The sequence below is a fragment of the Hesperophylax consimilis genome, chromosome 30 (assembly GCF_061612785.1).
Source record: "Hesperophylax consimilis isolate HC1 chromosome 30, BYU_Hcon_1.0, whole genome shotgun sequence".
NCBI lineage: Eukaryota > Metazoa > Arthropoda > Insecta > Trichoptera > Limnephilidae > Hesperophylax > Hesperophylax consimilis.
The window spans coordinates 8099846-8116789 of NC_142865.1; the positions used below are offsets into that span (position 1 = coordinate 8099846).

At 32.9% G+C, this 16944-nt stretch overlaps 1 protein-coding gene across 1 annotated transcript in view; it reads right to left on the reverse strand.

Annotated features, from left to right (window-relative positions):
- Nucleotides 1-16944, reverse strand: part of LOC149409600 (nephrin-like) — a 301897-nt gene that overhangs the window by 127132 nt on the left and 157821 nt on the right. The window contains exon 6 of the mRNA XM_089649459.1: nucleotides 3742-3820. Coding sequence (XP_089505585.1) covers nucleotides 3742-3820 — 79 coding nt within the window. The remainder of the gene's footprint in view (nucleotides 1-3741; nucleotides 3821-16944) is intronic.

Below are 16944 nucleotides of genomic sequence, written 5' to 3' on the forward strand. Positions count from 1 at the left end.
TTGCCAGCTAACGTCTTTCTTTAGCAAAGTCCTTAAAAGTTCTGTTTCTTTTGACAAATCTTTGATAAAAGATCCCAAGTAATTAATCATACCTAAAAACCGTTGTAAGTCTTTCTTACAAGTGGGAGTAGGTAATTCTCGAATGGCTCTAATCTTTGACTCATCTGGCCTGATCCCTTGACTGCTAAAGATATGACCTAGAAAAGTAACTTCCTGTAAGCCAAAGTGACATTTATTTAGATTGAATTTTAAATTTACTTCTCTGGCTCTTTTAAAAACATTTTCTAATCTCCTTTCATGAGATTCAAGATTCTCTCCCCATACTAAAATATCGTCAACGAAAACTATCACCCCTTCTAGATCAGCAAATATTTCCGTCATTATTCTAGAGAAGAATTCGGGAGCTGAATTAATTCCATACGGAAGTCTTAAAAATTGATACCTGCCGAAAGGTGTTTGGAAAGTGCATAAATCTGAACTTTCACTATCTAAGCGTATCATCCAAAAACCTGAAAATGCGTCTAGATTTGAAAAAAACTTCGCTCCTTTAATTTTAAACCTAATTTCGTCCATTGAAGGTGTTGGATAATGCGTTCTGCAAATAGCCCTATTTAAATTTCGTGGATCTAGACAAATGCGTAACTGTGAATTTTTTTTTCTACGACAACTATGGAACTCACCCACGGTGTTGGTTTTGTAACCTTGACAATGACCTTCATTTCCTCCATTCTATCTAATTCTTCTTTTAATTTATCGTGCAGCTTGAATGGAATCTTTCTTGGTGCATCGATTTTAGGATGAACATCAGATCGAACTGTTAGATGACATTCGTGAGGTAAGCATCCGAATCATTTGCCGGGTTGGAAATAAGCCGACATAGCTAAGTGGATATAGAGCACCTGACCGGACATCAGAAGGTACAGGTTCAATTCCCGTTGGCGGCATTTATTTTTACTCGGGAGATATTTTCAATTTGTATTAGTATTTCGGATGACTAATTATTGCTTATAATTATTTGTTATAAAACATCTACTTGATGTGGTGCTTCGTTTCTTTATTAAGGGGGGAATACAGATAAAAAGTACTCCACAGAATAGAGAATCTATTGTCACAATTACGTTCTCTATATTATTAAATCATTTTGGACTTAAGTAAGTCCAAAGTCATGGTTTTTGAAAGAGAGAGTACGAAAACAGTGTGCAATATAGTTGTGCATGAGGAATACTTGGAGCAGGTGGATGAGTTTGTGTATTTAGGAAGTATGTTTACTAGAGAAGGGAAGGCTGACAGAGATATTGAAAGATTGGTAAATACAGGTAACTCCATTAATGGAGGACTGAACGCAGTTGGCGCTAAAGAAAAATTGTCCAAAGAAGCGAAGCTAGCAGTCCACAATGGAGTGCTGTTACCTACCCTGATGTATGGCAGTGAGCCATGGAACTGGCGAAAGTAGACTGAACGCTGTAGAAATGAGATCCCTGGGGCGTTTGTGTGGTAAAACCATGTATGATCGTGTGATAAATGTGGAGATCCGCATAGAATGCAAGGCTGATGTAAGCGTAATGAGTAAGAGTAAGGGAGGGACGCTTAGATGGTTTGGGCATGTAGAGCGAGTGAGCAAAGATTGGAGTGTAAGGATGTTTAAGGATGTAAGTCAGGGACGCCGGAGGAAGACATGGCACGATCAAGTGAATAAGATACTTGAGTATGACCATGTCAAGAGTCAGAATAATAGAAGAGTGTGTATGTGCGAAGACCGAGTTGTTTGGAGGTCCGTCCTCTCTGCATACCCCTGTGGGGAAACGGCGTGATGTTTGTATAGTTAAATCATATAAAAATTGAAATTGAGCGGCGATAAATAAAATCATATAAATAAGTCGTCTCAACGTGGCTTAGCCACAGTTTGAAACGCCACAAAAGCTAACACAATTATAAAAAAACTCAAATTTTTGCAGAATTTAGTAACAATATTATTAAATTTGATTCACATTAAATTAAAAAATAAATAAATTCAATGGAGTTTTACAAATTAAACGCAAAAACAATTAATATGTAGTGAAACATTTTTGACTTTCCGCCATGGTCCTAAGAGCGGGAGCACACAGAGAGCGGTCAGAGTTCTGCGTTCTAGTGACCGTTGACCGCTCAAGAGTTCCAAAGCACACAAGCGGCGTTCAAATTCTCGCGTTCTAGTTTCGTTTGGGTCTTTGCATATGCAACATGTCACTAGAAAGTTCATCATCCGATGAAGAATTATTGCTCTTGTGGAGCTTAGCAGCTTTTAAAAAGAAAATGAAGTATTGGGTGCACCCAATCAACACAACGCGAGAAGAACAAGGCGAATTTACTAATAATAAAATTTACTAGTAGCAATTTCAAACCAAGCTTCGGCTTTTTTGTCGCCGTTTTTATAATTTACATCACTTAAATCGTATAATAAACTCCTTTCCCTAACCAATTCAATTAACTTTTCCATATTTGTAACCTCAGACATCGCGGCGTTCTGGCGTTCTCTGCCTCGGCGGGAAAAGAACTCTTAGAACGTGACGTTCCGTTTTGACCGCCGCGGTCTGACTGCCCGCTGTGTGCGTTGTTGTTATAGTATCAGTACATTCTAATGAACGCCGAACACGGAACTCGGAACTCGGAACTCCTGACCGCTCTCTGTGTGCTCGCGCTTTAAGCATCGAACGGCACGACCTAGTTGCGTCATCATTTCATCTAATTTAAAAAATTACGTGTGTGTGTGAATACCACCAAAAGTTAATAAAATGCATTGTCATCAACAATGAGTCTATCTGCCGCGTTTCAGCTCGATCGGATTTTGGGAAGTGGGTTAATTTCCACTTCCAAGATTTGCATTCATTCACGACAGCAAAAGGGAAATTCAAATACATCCCTCCCACTACGGCCTGTTGGAGAGATCAGTTGGAGCTACCAAAGCAGCCTCTACCGATCTGGCACCCCACGCAGCTGGTGGGCCGGCGCATCCTAAACATACCTCACCCGATGAATCACTTGGGTAAAGGTTAGTTAGTTAGTCGCAAACGGTTTTACCAGGCCTACGTTTCAAGAATCGAATTTCTGCAGCATTCAATCCTTTCTCTGTCAGTTCCATGCCTCGCTACCATATACATCAGGGTTAGTTCTAGGACATCATCCTAGACTTCAAGATATGCTTATTTCGTCAAATTTTTATTAGGGACTACCGCGTTTAATCTTCCGTTGATAGAGTTTCCTCCAGACATCCTTACTTTAAAAGTTCGTCCTTCTATCTCTCGTGAACACGCTTCCCAAATAATTAAACACAAACTCATCCACCTGCTCCAAGTACTCATGCAGTACTGCACATTGTTTACATAATCTCTCTTAGGACTTACTTACATTAAGCATTAACTAATTATGCAAACAAACTTCATTCATCCTAGACACGAGAGACTACTGTAAATCTTCCATACTGATAGAAATCAGCACCGCATCATCAACATACAACAGGCCCCACGCTACAGATTTAAAATTGTTTAATGTATATTGCAGCACATTTTATTGATTGTAGCGAAGTCTTGTGTTAACTCGAGCGCTTTGCACTCCTTCTGTCTGTGTCTACTGTTCACAGAAGTACTAAAGTTTGTAAGTGATTTTAAATATGACCATTTAGCATCATTAAGGATCAAAATTTGTGTTTGAAAAAGGCTTCATCCGGCAATGTTAGGCAAATATGATGATGGTATTTTTACTTACTTTGATTTGACGGTGTAACGTTTAGCCTTCACGTTACCATTCGGAGCATCAATTTCAATAACCTCATCTTCCCTGCGATCTGAAAAAACAGAAAAAATATCATTAATAATGAGACAATATAAACCAACATCGAGGCATTATCTACAGTTCTATTGTGATAACTCCAACACAGAATCTAAATTCTATACCCCCGTTCGTCGTATACAAAATTTGGGTGGTGACTATAAAGATGTTGTTGATATATTCAACACATCATTCACCAAATATAAACAAGTCATTACCCAATTTATTTCAGAAAGAAGAATATCAAATATAAAATAATTTAACTATAGAAACTACTTAGCTCTGTTTATCTTACCAAAGTTTTGTAAATTTCCTAGTATTATATTTATCCATCTTTCTTGGTGGAGTGTCTACTTGACACTTTATTTCGTTTTTACATTATTTTTATTTAAGAGGAAGCTACAAGCCGAAAATGTGTATATTCTTGGTATGCCTTATATTGTAGGTAATAGGCATTACAATTGCTTGACAAACGCAGTCTAGAAACGTTCGATTTCAAGCACAAAACTGGTTTTTATTTTTTTAGTAAATAATTTTATAAGAAAGCATAAAAGTTAATCAAGTAAAACTGTCACAGATAATCTTGGCTATAATACTGTATTTTTAAAAAGTTGTTTCCTTTACGCGTTCGTACATTTCTATTAAAAAAAATTTTTTTTAGTGTTTTACATTTATGTTTTTTTATTGAGTAATTTATTATTTTATTTGTATTTTACTCGAGCGAGACGATAGGAAAACCTTCAATTTATCTAAAGCATATTTTTTGGTATTCACAATGTACACCAATTCGTTATAAAGTTTAATCAAAATAGTGATTTAGCATTAAGCTTCGCCTTAAGAGGTTGTGTTTTATTATGTCTTCTATTTTCGTTATGATTTTGTTTTTTGATTTTACTTTAATTTATTTTGTTGTGTTTATTTAGATGTTCTTTATAAAAAAATAAGAAAATAACGTGTAAAAGCCCAGCCGGGCGTGAATTTAGAAAAAAATTTAAATTACGTTATTACGTCAGTAACACGGCTAAAATCTTTATGATAATTAGTTTGACTAAACTTAACCTAATCTATTTTAGATTAGAAAACTTAGAAATTAGAAAGAGTGTTAATAGTCAATTAAATATTATTAACAACCTAATATTTTTTTGTTGATAGTCATCTGTTACATTTATTTTCGCAATGATAATATTTTTAATTTAGTATTTCAATTTTTGTTATTTACACATCTTAGTAACTTTTTGATTATTTGATGTTAAATTATAAAAGTTTTCGATATATACATCTAAATGTTATTTTGTACAGTAAATTGCTATATACATAAAAGTAATAATGAACTACAAGGTTTTCCGATAAGAGGTGTTATTTTGATATTCAATCGTAAAAGATCAATGGTTTCGTTGCTTGTGTGGCACGTAGCGCCGTCTTGTTGAAAGTAAAGGTTCTCCAGATCTATACCATCCAATTCCGGTCATAAAAAAATCATTAATCATCTTTCGATAGCCATCTATTCACAGTAACTGTTGCTCCAGCCTCATTTTCGAAAAAGTAAGGTTCAATGTCTCCGCCGGACCACAAACCGCACCAAACAGTCACACGTTGAGGATAGAGAGGCTTTTCAACAATAACTCTTGGGTTTTCCGAACCCCATGCGATGCGACAATTTTGCTTGTTGACGAAGCCACCGAGGTGGAAATGGGCCTCTTCACTCAAGATGATTTGCATTTGATTCACTCAATTGAATTTTAATAATTTCAATGCGTTGTTGAAGCGTGTATCGTTCCATTTTTACTTATGGCGTAGTTTCTACTTGTCAAATGTTAAAAAATGACAGCTTTAAAAGTAACATCTACCGAAATAGCGGGCTTTTCAAAATAACACCTCTTATTGGAAAACCCTGTATTCAATGTAATTTATTTTATATAATTTATTTTTTTAATAATAACTAATTTATCACCTTTCATTATAATATGACATAAGTCGAAATAATTTATTTTAAATAGAAACGGTACAAACTAATAGCACCTATCTATGGCGCCCTTGAGATGATTTTGCACAAAAACGGCGCTATAAAAATCATCCAAATATTATTATTATTATTGAAATTAACCCGTTATTATCTATCATGATATTGTTAATTCTGTCTGTTTAAAAACTAGGTCCCAGTGGGCGAGTGGTTAAGACGCTGTCTCGATAAGACGAGAGATCCAGGGTTTGATTCTTAGTTGTGACCGTTATATTTTTATTTTCTGTGTCTTGTTCTGTTTCATGTTTCGTTTAGGTTTATTGGTATATCTTCTGTTTCTTTTTTTATGATAAACTAATGTTTATAAGACAAGGTTTTTTTTTATGCATAGCACAAAGGATAATAAAATATTAAAAACAATAATTCCACGGCTGGCTAAGTCCTCCATCACAACACAAGCAACATTTTTCGCTTACTGTGGTGGTAGTAGGAGATTTTAAAATATTGTCAGGTTATCAGTAACCCGGGAATGTTTGTCTTTCTTTAAAAAAAAAAAAATATAATATTTTATATATCACCGATTTATACAATATAATATATCAATGACCGGGAATCTTTGTCTTTCTTTAAAAAAATAAATATAAAATTTTATATATCACCGATTTATACAATATAATATACCTATCAATGACCGGGAAAGTTTGTCTTTCTTAAAAAAATAAATATAATATTTTATATATCACTGATTTATACAATATAATATATCGGTGACCGGGATTGTTTGTCTTTATTTAAAAAATAAATATAATATTTTATACATCACCGATTTATATAGGTGACCGGGAATGTTTGTCTTTTTTAATAAAAATATATATTATATTTTATATATCACCGATTTAAACAATATGATATACCGGTGACCGGGAATGTTTGTATTTCTTCAAAAAAATAAATAAAATGTTTATATATCACCGATTTATACAATATAATATATTGGTGACCGGGAATTTTTGTCTTTCTTTAAAAAAATAAATATGATATTTTATATATCACCGATTTATACAATATAATATATTGGTGACCGGGAATGTTTGTATTTCTTTAAAAAAATATATATGATATTTTATATATCACTGATTTATACAATATAATATATCGGTGACCGGAAATGTTTGTCTTTCTTTAAAAAAAATAAATATATTATTTTATGTATCACCGATTTATACAATATACTATATATCGGTGACCAGGAATGTTTGTCTTTCTTTAAAAAAAATATATAATATTTTATATATCACCGATTCATACAATAGGTATACTATATTGGTGACCGGGAATGTTTGTCTTTGATTCAATTGGGGTCATCTGAATGTAGTTCAGTTTACAAAAAATATTACAACGAAGCTATTAGCGAAACGTTTTTTTAAATTCAAGCCTATGTTATATTTCTGTCATTTGTAAGTGGACTCAAATAAGAAAACCTGCTTAAAATATTACGCGGGACCCATCTGGTATTATATGTCTCATTGTCTTTTCTACAGCACACACTTTTAGCTTTGAATTATGGCCGTATTCGAAAAACGAGGTAGGCAAAAGTTATGAATTACGACGCGCGAGATAAAGAAAAACGTAGTACGCATAATGAAAGAGCATTTTAAGATTTCTTTTACACTTGAAGCTTTTTTTAAAGCCTGGAGTAATGTTCTCAAGTCACTCGGGGGAGAGAATTTTTTTTTTTTTATGTGACATTAACAGCGAAAATATGGGGCAGACATCTATGTTAGCAATGTGATTTTAAGAAGTCTGCAGAAATGAAGTTATTTTAAGTAGTACAGCCTTGATGAGATATAAACATTAAGTTTTGCTTTGAAAATTATATTATGCAAAAAAAATGTTCACTTCGAACTATCTTGGGCTAATGATAGTATGCACAGCGAAACATACGCATATAAAATATTGCATAAAAACATATTCATATAAAATATTGCATAATATAAACATATGCATATAAAATTTATTAAAAAATCTCTTCAAATTATTCGTATTTGTATACAAAAGGAATATAACTAACTAACTAACTAACAATACCCTGAACATACCGATAACATACACCACACACGGACAAAGACACTTCCAGTATTATGCTACAAAACTTTTTAATTGTATGCCCACCACTCTGAAACTACTACTAATGGGAAAACATACACAAACATTCACAAAAAACTGATCACAGCCTGGATCAAAAAACAAGATATCCATTTTATACAAAACATTATAACAACAAACCAAACATAATCATGGATGAATGTGTATGTATGTATGTATTCATGTGTTTATTTATATGTTTGTATGCATGCATATATGTGTATTTATGTATGTATACATGGGTGTATATATATATGTGCATATAAATAAATATTTTTTTTCCTTTTTCTTTAAATAACAATGTACAATAACCATTAAAAAAAATAATAATTTAAAATCCCAACTTACACTTATATAAGAAAATTTAACCAATACACATAAATACATATACCATTTAATCATAAACACGTAAACACCTCAGCACAGGTTCTCCCAGTGAGGTGTTCACGAAACATATAACATTATCCACCACAGTGTCACCTACTCAAACCTACCTCACACCCAGCATAAAACACCATATTAACAACAGTTCTAAATTTATGTATTATATACAAATGTAAATATTTGGTAGACACTGTAATGTATGTATAGAAATAAATAAATAAATAAACAAACCATCACGCCGTTTCCCCAGAGGGGTATGCAGAGAGTATATGCCTCAGGGATCTCATTTCAACATCATTCTATGTACTTTTATCCGTTCTTTGCCAGTTCCATGCCTCACTTCAATACATCAAGGTAGGTAACAGCACTCCGTTGTGGACTGGTAACTTCGCTTCATTGGACAATTTTTTGTTAGCGCCAACTGCGTTCAGTCCTCCATTAACGGAATTACCTGCTTTTACCCTTCTTTAAATATTTCTGTCAGCCTTCCCATCTCTCTAGCTAGAACATACTTCCTAAATACACAAACTCATCCACCTGCTCCAAGTATTCCTCATTCACAACTATATTGCACAGTAATATATTAACGCCATAGACATATGAATATTAGTAGACCTGCCCTAAGTGATTAAAAGCGTATTATCCCCACTCCCCATACCGGTTCCATTGGAGCCGGCTGTGCTCGCGTATGGCCTCAAGTGAAATTTGAAAACGTGACGTCATCATTCTTGTGCGAACTATGGTCGAGGCATCATCGGTTCATTTTACGAAATAACACGGCAAAATGTTGACTTGTACTATGAAAACTTGTAAAAATAGATGTGAAAAAGAGAATAAACCCAATTGTCGTATTACATTCCATATAAAAGCATTATTTTACTTTATTTTAAGCATATTCACATCGTATAATATGAATCAGTTGTTACTATCACATCGAGAAACGTCTGGACGCGAAACACAAAGCTGGTTGGTTGCTGGGAAGTAAATTATGAACATTTATAAAAGTGTCTTAACTAAATACTTAAACGAAATATTCGACTCTGAAAATAAAACCGAATTTTTTTGCCGAATTTGGACTTCGCAAATTTGTTCATAACGTGGCGAGTAATTTGCGCTCCCATGTAAAAATGTCTATTCATTCAAAAGCAGATTTTACTTTTAAGAAGTAAATGGTGATATTATAATGCGAGATGCCTATTTACTGTCAGATTGATTTATTGACGAATCACAGTCAGCTTCACTACCTTCGTTCTTCAACAGTTGATTTTACCCCTCGCCATTATCTTCTCGTCAATTAATTCCTATGTCTGTGATTAACGCGATATCTAGTACTACGGAATTGCAAATCATAAAAAGTCCACGATGGTATATGTATATCTCCTAAGGATAACTCCCAGTAAAGCCAGGTACACTTCAGCTAGTAAATCATGAAATACAAAATAACTCATCATTTATTTATTTATTTATTTATTTATTCGAGACACAAACAGGATATTTATAAAAACATTAATAATGGATTACAAAATAAAAAAGTACAATTATAAATATCCCTAGACTAATGTGTCTGCAGCAATCACATTTGCACATTTACATAAGCAAACATGTAAAATAATGACAGTATTTAAATACAAAACTTAAAACTTAATTACAAAGATTGAAGCACATAATAAGTAGAAAAATTTAAAGAGTACATATTAAAAAAAATTCTAAACCACTAAACATTTTATTTATTTATTTATTTTTCTTTTTTTTAAGTACAGAAATCGTGGAGATATTTCTTGAAACACGTTATATTATTTGCAAAAATATCTATGACAGTGTGTATTTTAGCAAGATCATTGTATGATCGAGACATTCTAGACATAGGATTAAAATATCCAGTGTTATTGGCAAAAATTTCGGTCCAAAATATGTTCATATTTCTAGTGTATTTGGGCCTGGCGTAAAAATTGATTTGATTGACTAAGTTACTATTAACACGATTATTCACAATTTTGTAAAGCATTAAGAGGTCATTTATATTTCGTCTTTTAACTAAACTCTCTAATTTGAAATATGTAAGTCTTTGTTCATACCCATTTAGAAGATGGTAGACACCTGATCGATAAGACAAAATCCGTGTAAATTTTCTTTGGACAGATTCAAGTCTGGATACTTGTGTAATGTAATGTGGATTCCAGACTGTTGACCCGTACTCAAGAACACTGCGGATTAACGAATTGAATAGAATTATTAGGCTATTAGAGTTCTTGAACAGTTTAGTTGATCTTACAATAAAACCTAGTACTTTATTTGATTTATTTACAATGTATTCTATGTGTTGGTTGAACGTTAGTTTGTTGTCGAATATAATTCCTAAATCTTTGATCGATTCAACTGTTTCCAGATTGTGACCACATATGCTATATGAGTATAGAGTTTTGTTGGTGTTCTTGGTGAAATTTATAACTTTGCACTTAGCTATATTCAATTCCATTTCATTGTCAATACACCAGGCAGATAATGTGTTAAGGTCTTGTTGTAAGAGTTCACAATCTTCCATAGATTTAATTGCTTTATATATCTTGAGGTCGTCAGCGTATAGAGAAAAATTACAGTGGAGTTTACGTGTAAGGTCGTTGATGAAGATTAAGAAAAGCAAGGGTCCAAGGTGTGATCCTTGTGGAACGCCCGACGTGACTAATATTGGGGAAGAGTTAAAACCGTTAACAGTAACCAATTGACTTCTATTTGATAAATATGATTCTAACCAACGAAGCAGATTTCCGTGTATGCCGATTTTATCCAGTTTATTCATTAAGATAGGGTGACTAACTTTGTCGAAAGCCTTACTGAAATCGGTGTATACGGCATCTACTTGTGTTTTTTTATTCATTGATTTACACAGAAATTCCATATACTCGATTAAATTAGTGTTTGTGGATCGTTTAGCTACAAAGCCATGTTGAAAAGGGCTAAGTATGTGTGTTACATGATTAAATATTTCTTTATATACAATGGACTCAAATATTTTGCCAAAACAAGATAAAAGGCTGATAGGACGGTAGTTCTTTACATCGTTTTTACTGCCAGACTTATGGATCGGAATGACGTGGGCAACTTTCCACAGATCTGGAAATACCCGTTCGTTCAGACTTTTGACAAATAATTTGTGTAAAGGTGCTGCAAGTTGATCTGCACAATTTCGAATGAATAGTGGAGGAATACCAAAACCTGAATTATTAACAAATTATTATATGCAATTATTAGTCGCTGGAAATATCAATACAAATTCAAAATATCTCCCGAGTAAAAATAAATGCCGCCGAAGGGAGATATTTTCAATTTGTATTCACTTAAGTCACTTTTTTATACATATTAATATTCTGTTCAAATAAAATATTCTCTGTTATTATAACATTCTAGGCTTTAATAGAATTTACTTTATATTAATTACTATTCATTATCATAAACACCTCATACCTCGATTTAAGTCAGGTTTTATACCAACCTAGCAATCATTCAACTATTTCTACACTAGTAGATATTTCTTTTATTTATTTATTTAACGCCCAGAGGGCTTTTACATGTGGGTGGTACAAATTAAATGACAGTTTTGAAACATAAGAAAGAAAAGAAAGAAATAATAAAAATAAAATTACATAAGTATATGCGAGAAACAAAATAAAAAATAACAAGAACATAAATTAAAAAATACAGCGATTTGACTGGCTTACAAAAATATAATTTCCATTTGGGAATAGTATTGAAATAGGTCTTTTACGTAATCCACAAAATTCGTAAAGTTAATATTAAATATATCGACATCACCTAAGTATTGGTTTCCCATAGTGTGAAACCGTTGTATTCCCCGGAGTTCGCAATGTAATTGCGCTTATGTGTGTTGCAGTGGAATAGTGTATTTTGTCGTGTTGTTATTGTAGGTATTCGTATGTTTATGTATGTTTTAATTATGTATTGTTTAGCTGCACTTCTATTAACAACTGTATCACTTGCAACAATATTTTTGTGTACACATTACTTGTTCTGTAATCACTCTATTGTAAAAGCCATTTTATGACGTTTAAATAAATAAACAATATTTTAGGCGACTAATTATTGCTTATAATAATTTTTATCCTTCGTGCTATGCATAAAACCTTGTCTTATAAACATTAGTTTTTCATTAAAAAAATAATACTGAATTATTATGCCCAAATTTTTAATTGATATATTTTTTTAAAAAACAAATGACAAAATATGTAACTACATAAATTTAAATAAGAGCAAAATGCCATTCGGTTTCGGCACAACTAAGAATTCTAAATTAAAAATATTTGTGCAACACAGTGAATTATAAAAACGGAAAAAAACTGAGAGCACAATACCGAAGGGATGAAATTTTTTTTTTGTTTTCGTTTAGAACTAGATATTTGTAGGTAATTTATTATTCGCAGTACTTACACAAGTATAATCATTAACGGGAAAACTTGCAGGAAACAGAAATAAAACAAGGACAAAATAAATGGTTTGTAATAACTCGTATGATTTACGATCTACGCTTGCAAACCGCAACGTAAAACAAAAACGTTAAAAATATGCAACAATTTTTCTTTACGTGTATTTTACAACAATTGTGCAATTGCGTCATAGCTTACTACAACACTCCTTTAATTTTGTGGAAGTTATTCTATAAGATATCTAATAACGTAATATTTCGTAATTAGTTGGGCAAGGTTAACTAGGATTATATTTTTTATATTAACCCAACACAGGAGGCCTTGAAGAAAATAATTTCCCACCTGGAACGCCGTTTCCTAATAAAAATTGAGTACATTCCGAATATACCTGAATGCTCATGCTCTTGCGTTTGCTCTGTTAATGTATATTGACGAAATACGAAAATAGAATGTTTTTTACGAATACGTGTTCCAACGTCGCAATAATACATTCCTTTTTTACTAAAAGTTTCAAATGAAATCCATCAATTAATTCGTTCAAGGCCTGCAGTCCTGTTTTTAACCGGGTTACGATTAATTTGAAAAGATTCTCATTAAGGCGATGCCATACGTAATAATGCAAAATCATGTGTTTTTGGTTTGAAAATTTGGTCGCCTAGAAATGTTTCAGATGCTTTAATTAAATACTACGAGTAGAATACATACTGGCCTTTGAAATAGTAGAGTATTTTTTTAGATAAGTCTTTTTATAAGCCCAGAAAAAAATAATGTAAAGGCCTATGAAAACTGCTTTAAAGTTCAAAATCTCCTACTTACGAACCCATTTTCAGTTATAATTTTATTGTATAATGTGGCAAATTAAGTTATTTATACAATGATGGAAAAAAAATGAAATATTTATGCCTGAAAATCCACAAAATAAAATAAAAGGCACTTTTTGGCCATATTTTTTTCTTGCATAAATCAAAAAAGGCGGATGGTGTAAAGCGGGAATTTAAACCTTATCGCCATTTACGAAAGGGTTGTTATTGATAGCGGCTCAATTTAAAATATTACACGACGTAGTGCATCGCCTTAAATTAGCCATATTTAAAATCAGTAAATTTTCTGCAAGAGGGTTTGTCTTTTATACAAATCTACAGTTTTATTCCAAGATTGATGCATAATTTTGCACACTTGATCTTCAAAACAAGGGGAAGATCGCTGTCTAAAACCACCCCATCCCCTTTTCCCACCTCTTAAATCAGAAGTCCTGGTCAGCGTCCCGACGCCAAGAAATCCAGCTAGTTAGCGATATTAAAAAATATATATTCTGCATCAACTTTTTTTAATACCTATTATAAAAAATGGCTTTATAATCCAAGTTTACTGTTTGCGAATTAGTATATAATTCTGGCACGTTGATGAAATCTGTCTGTCCGTTAAAAATAATGAATTGTATAATGCATAATGTTCTCGGCGCGTTGGAAACAACAGGGGTTTGTTGAGAAATAAGGAATATTTTAAATCCTCCTTTAAATCTCAATTATACTGAGATTTTTCTTCCTCGCTATTTCCCTCATTATGCGGCGTGGATCATAACACCACAGCTTCTCAAACATTTTTAATTTAAAAAAAATCAATATCCTGCTAATTTTTTTTTGTAGAAAGATTTTGTGATATGACGTTGTACGTAATGAAACAATGACAATAACAATCGCAGGTTAAAAAATCTTCGGGTACAAACTGTTACAACCTGTATTCAGAATGAACATCTCTTTTGTTTGTTCTAGCAGAATTATTAATGGAAAAATTTTCACAAGGAGTTCATATTTTATGAAAAAATTAATATTATTATTATTTTTAATGGTAAACTAACGGTCAGAAAGACAATTTTTTTGTGCTCATCACAGAGGAAAACATATTATTTTTAAGCAATAATGTAATAATAAAAACTGTTTGAACCACATTTTGACAGCTGCTTGTATAAAATTGGCGCGAATTTTCCGCGCCAAACTTTTCCGGGACGCCTGTTTTTTTTATATGGCCGCATTAAATGGAATAAAAACACTGCGGATTTCCTACTCATTGCTTCGACTTTCGGTACCACCTGTATTAATTATGCGAGCGCACGGTGTGCCAAAACTCCGTGGTCTTTCGAGTGGTTTTTTTGTCCAAAATTTTATAACTAACTAACCATCACGCCGTATACTCGCAAAAGAAGGCAGAGGATAGACCACCACACTACAAGCACATCATATTAGTTACGTTTTCATATATGCTATTCTGTAATTTTGATCCTTGCCATGGCCCAACACAAGTATTAGATTCACTTGATCGCGCAATGTCAATGTCAATATTTTAATGTTATTATTACTTACTAGCTATACCCCGCCACTGCAGTGGCTAAGTTTGTCTGTGCAGATAAAGAAACAATTGCGCATGTTGCTTTTACGTCCAATGCTGGCGCTGTTTTGCAAAAAAAAACGTCTGTCCAACAGAAGGCACTATTTGAAAAAAATGCATGTTTTACCTGTCACAGGTGACATCAATTCAATATAAAAACACACGCCTATTCGAATGTAACGTTGAGTCAAAATTTCAAAGCAATCGGCCAAGAACTTTGGGAGATTTCAGATTTTGAACAAACAAACATTTATGCGAATTTGTGCGAATATTGATGAGAATGTGAATAGTAGCAGAAGTCGGGGACGCCCGAGGTGAAATGTCACGATCAAGTGAATCAGATACTCGGGTCGGGCCATGTCAAGAGTCAGAATAATAATAGAAGAGTATGTATGAGATGATGTATGGATGTGAATGAGGTAAGGAGTGTGTGCCAAGACCGAGTTGTTTGGCGGTCCGTCCTCTCTGCCTACCCCTGCGGGGAAACGGCGAGATGGTTAGTTAGTTATGTAAACATTTAGAAACCAAACAGATATGTGCTTGAAAGAAGGCGAAGCTATCCGTGAAATCACTATTTTCGAAATCTTTAGGCTTTGAATAAATTGAAGCTTTTACTATCGTTTCTCTTGAGTGGAATTAAAATAAAATTGTTAATTACTTCATAAAAAAATACTGGCGTAAACTACGATGTAATAATGCATAAACTTTTTTCTTTCTTACAAAATAAATAAGAACTACCTTTAGGAGGAAGCTACAAGCCAAAAATGTGTATATTCTTGGTATACCTTATATCGTAGGTAATAGGCATTAAAATCGATTGACAAACGGAGTCTAGAAACGTTCGAATTCAAGCAAAAAACTGTTTTTTATTTATTTTGTAAATAATTTTATAAGAAAGCAAAAAAGTTAATCAAGTGAAACTGTCACAGATAATCTTAGTTATAATACTGTATTTTTTAAAAGTTGTTTCTTTCATGCGTACATAAATTTCTATTGAAAAAAATATTTTTTAGTAGTTTGCATTTATATTTTTTATTGAGTCACTTATTATTTTATTTGTATTATACTCAAGCGAAACGATAGGAATACTTGCAATTTATCTAACGCATATTTTTTGGCATTCATTATGTACCACAATTCGTTATAAAGATTAATCAAAAAAGCGATTTGGCATTAAGCTTCGCCTTAAGCTTAAATCGGCCATTTGTCAAGAAGCATATTACCCATATTCGTGGTGATATAAAGACACATTGCAAATATACATATCTCTGGCTAGTATAATCCTTTTAAGATTAAAAAACATGATTATTGAAAGTCTTGTACAAAAACGTACAAATTAAAAACTATAATTTAACACTAAAACCCAATTTGAAGTGAATAATATCTTTCTTTGTTACTGTTCTTCTTTTTTATGGACAAACTGTAAAGGTAGTACATGGTGTTTTTAATACAGCCGGCATAACCTCGTATGCTAAACAATAAAAGCATAGCGGTGCAACCAACCAACGGCGTGTAGAGTTTTTTTTAACCAAGCTTAAACGCGTTTTTGTGTTTGTTTTTCCTGCCGCCATAAACATTGTAATGCTCTGGTATAAAGTTACCCTCGTTCACAATGTTTTTTTTTAAATATAAAACTTTGAGAATGAACACTGAAGGAACATTAAATATTTAAATAAACCAAATTTGTACATACTAACTAAGATAATTCTGAGATCGATTTTTGCTTGAAATGGTTTAAGTCGTGTTTGGTGGCCATATCTAAATAGCCAGGTACTTTCCAACCTTCCTCTACCGCATCTCCTGCCCTTCAGCCTCACAACATACCCC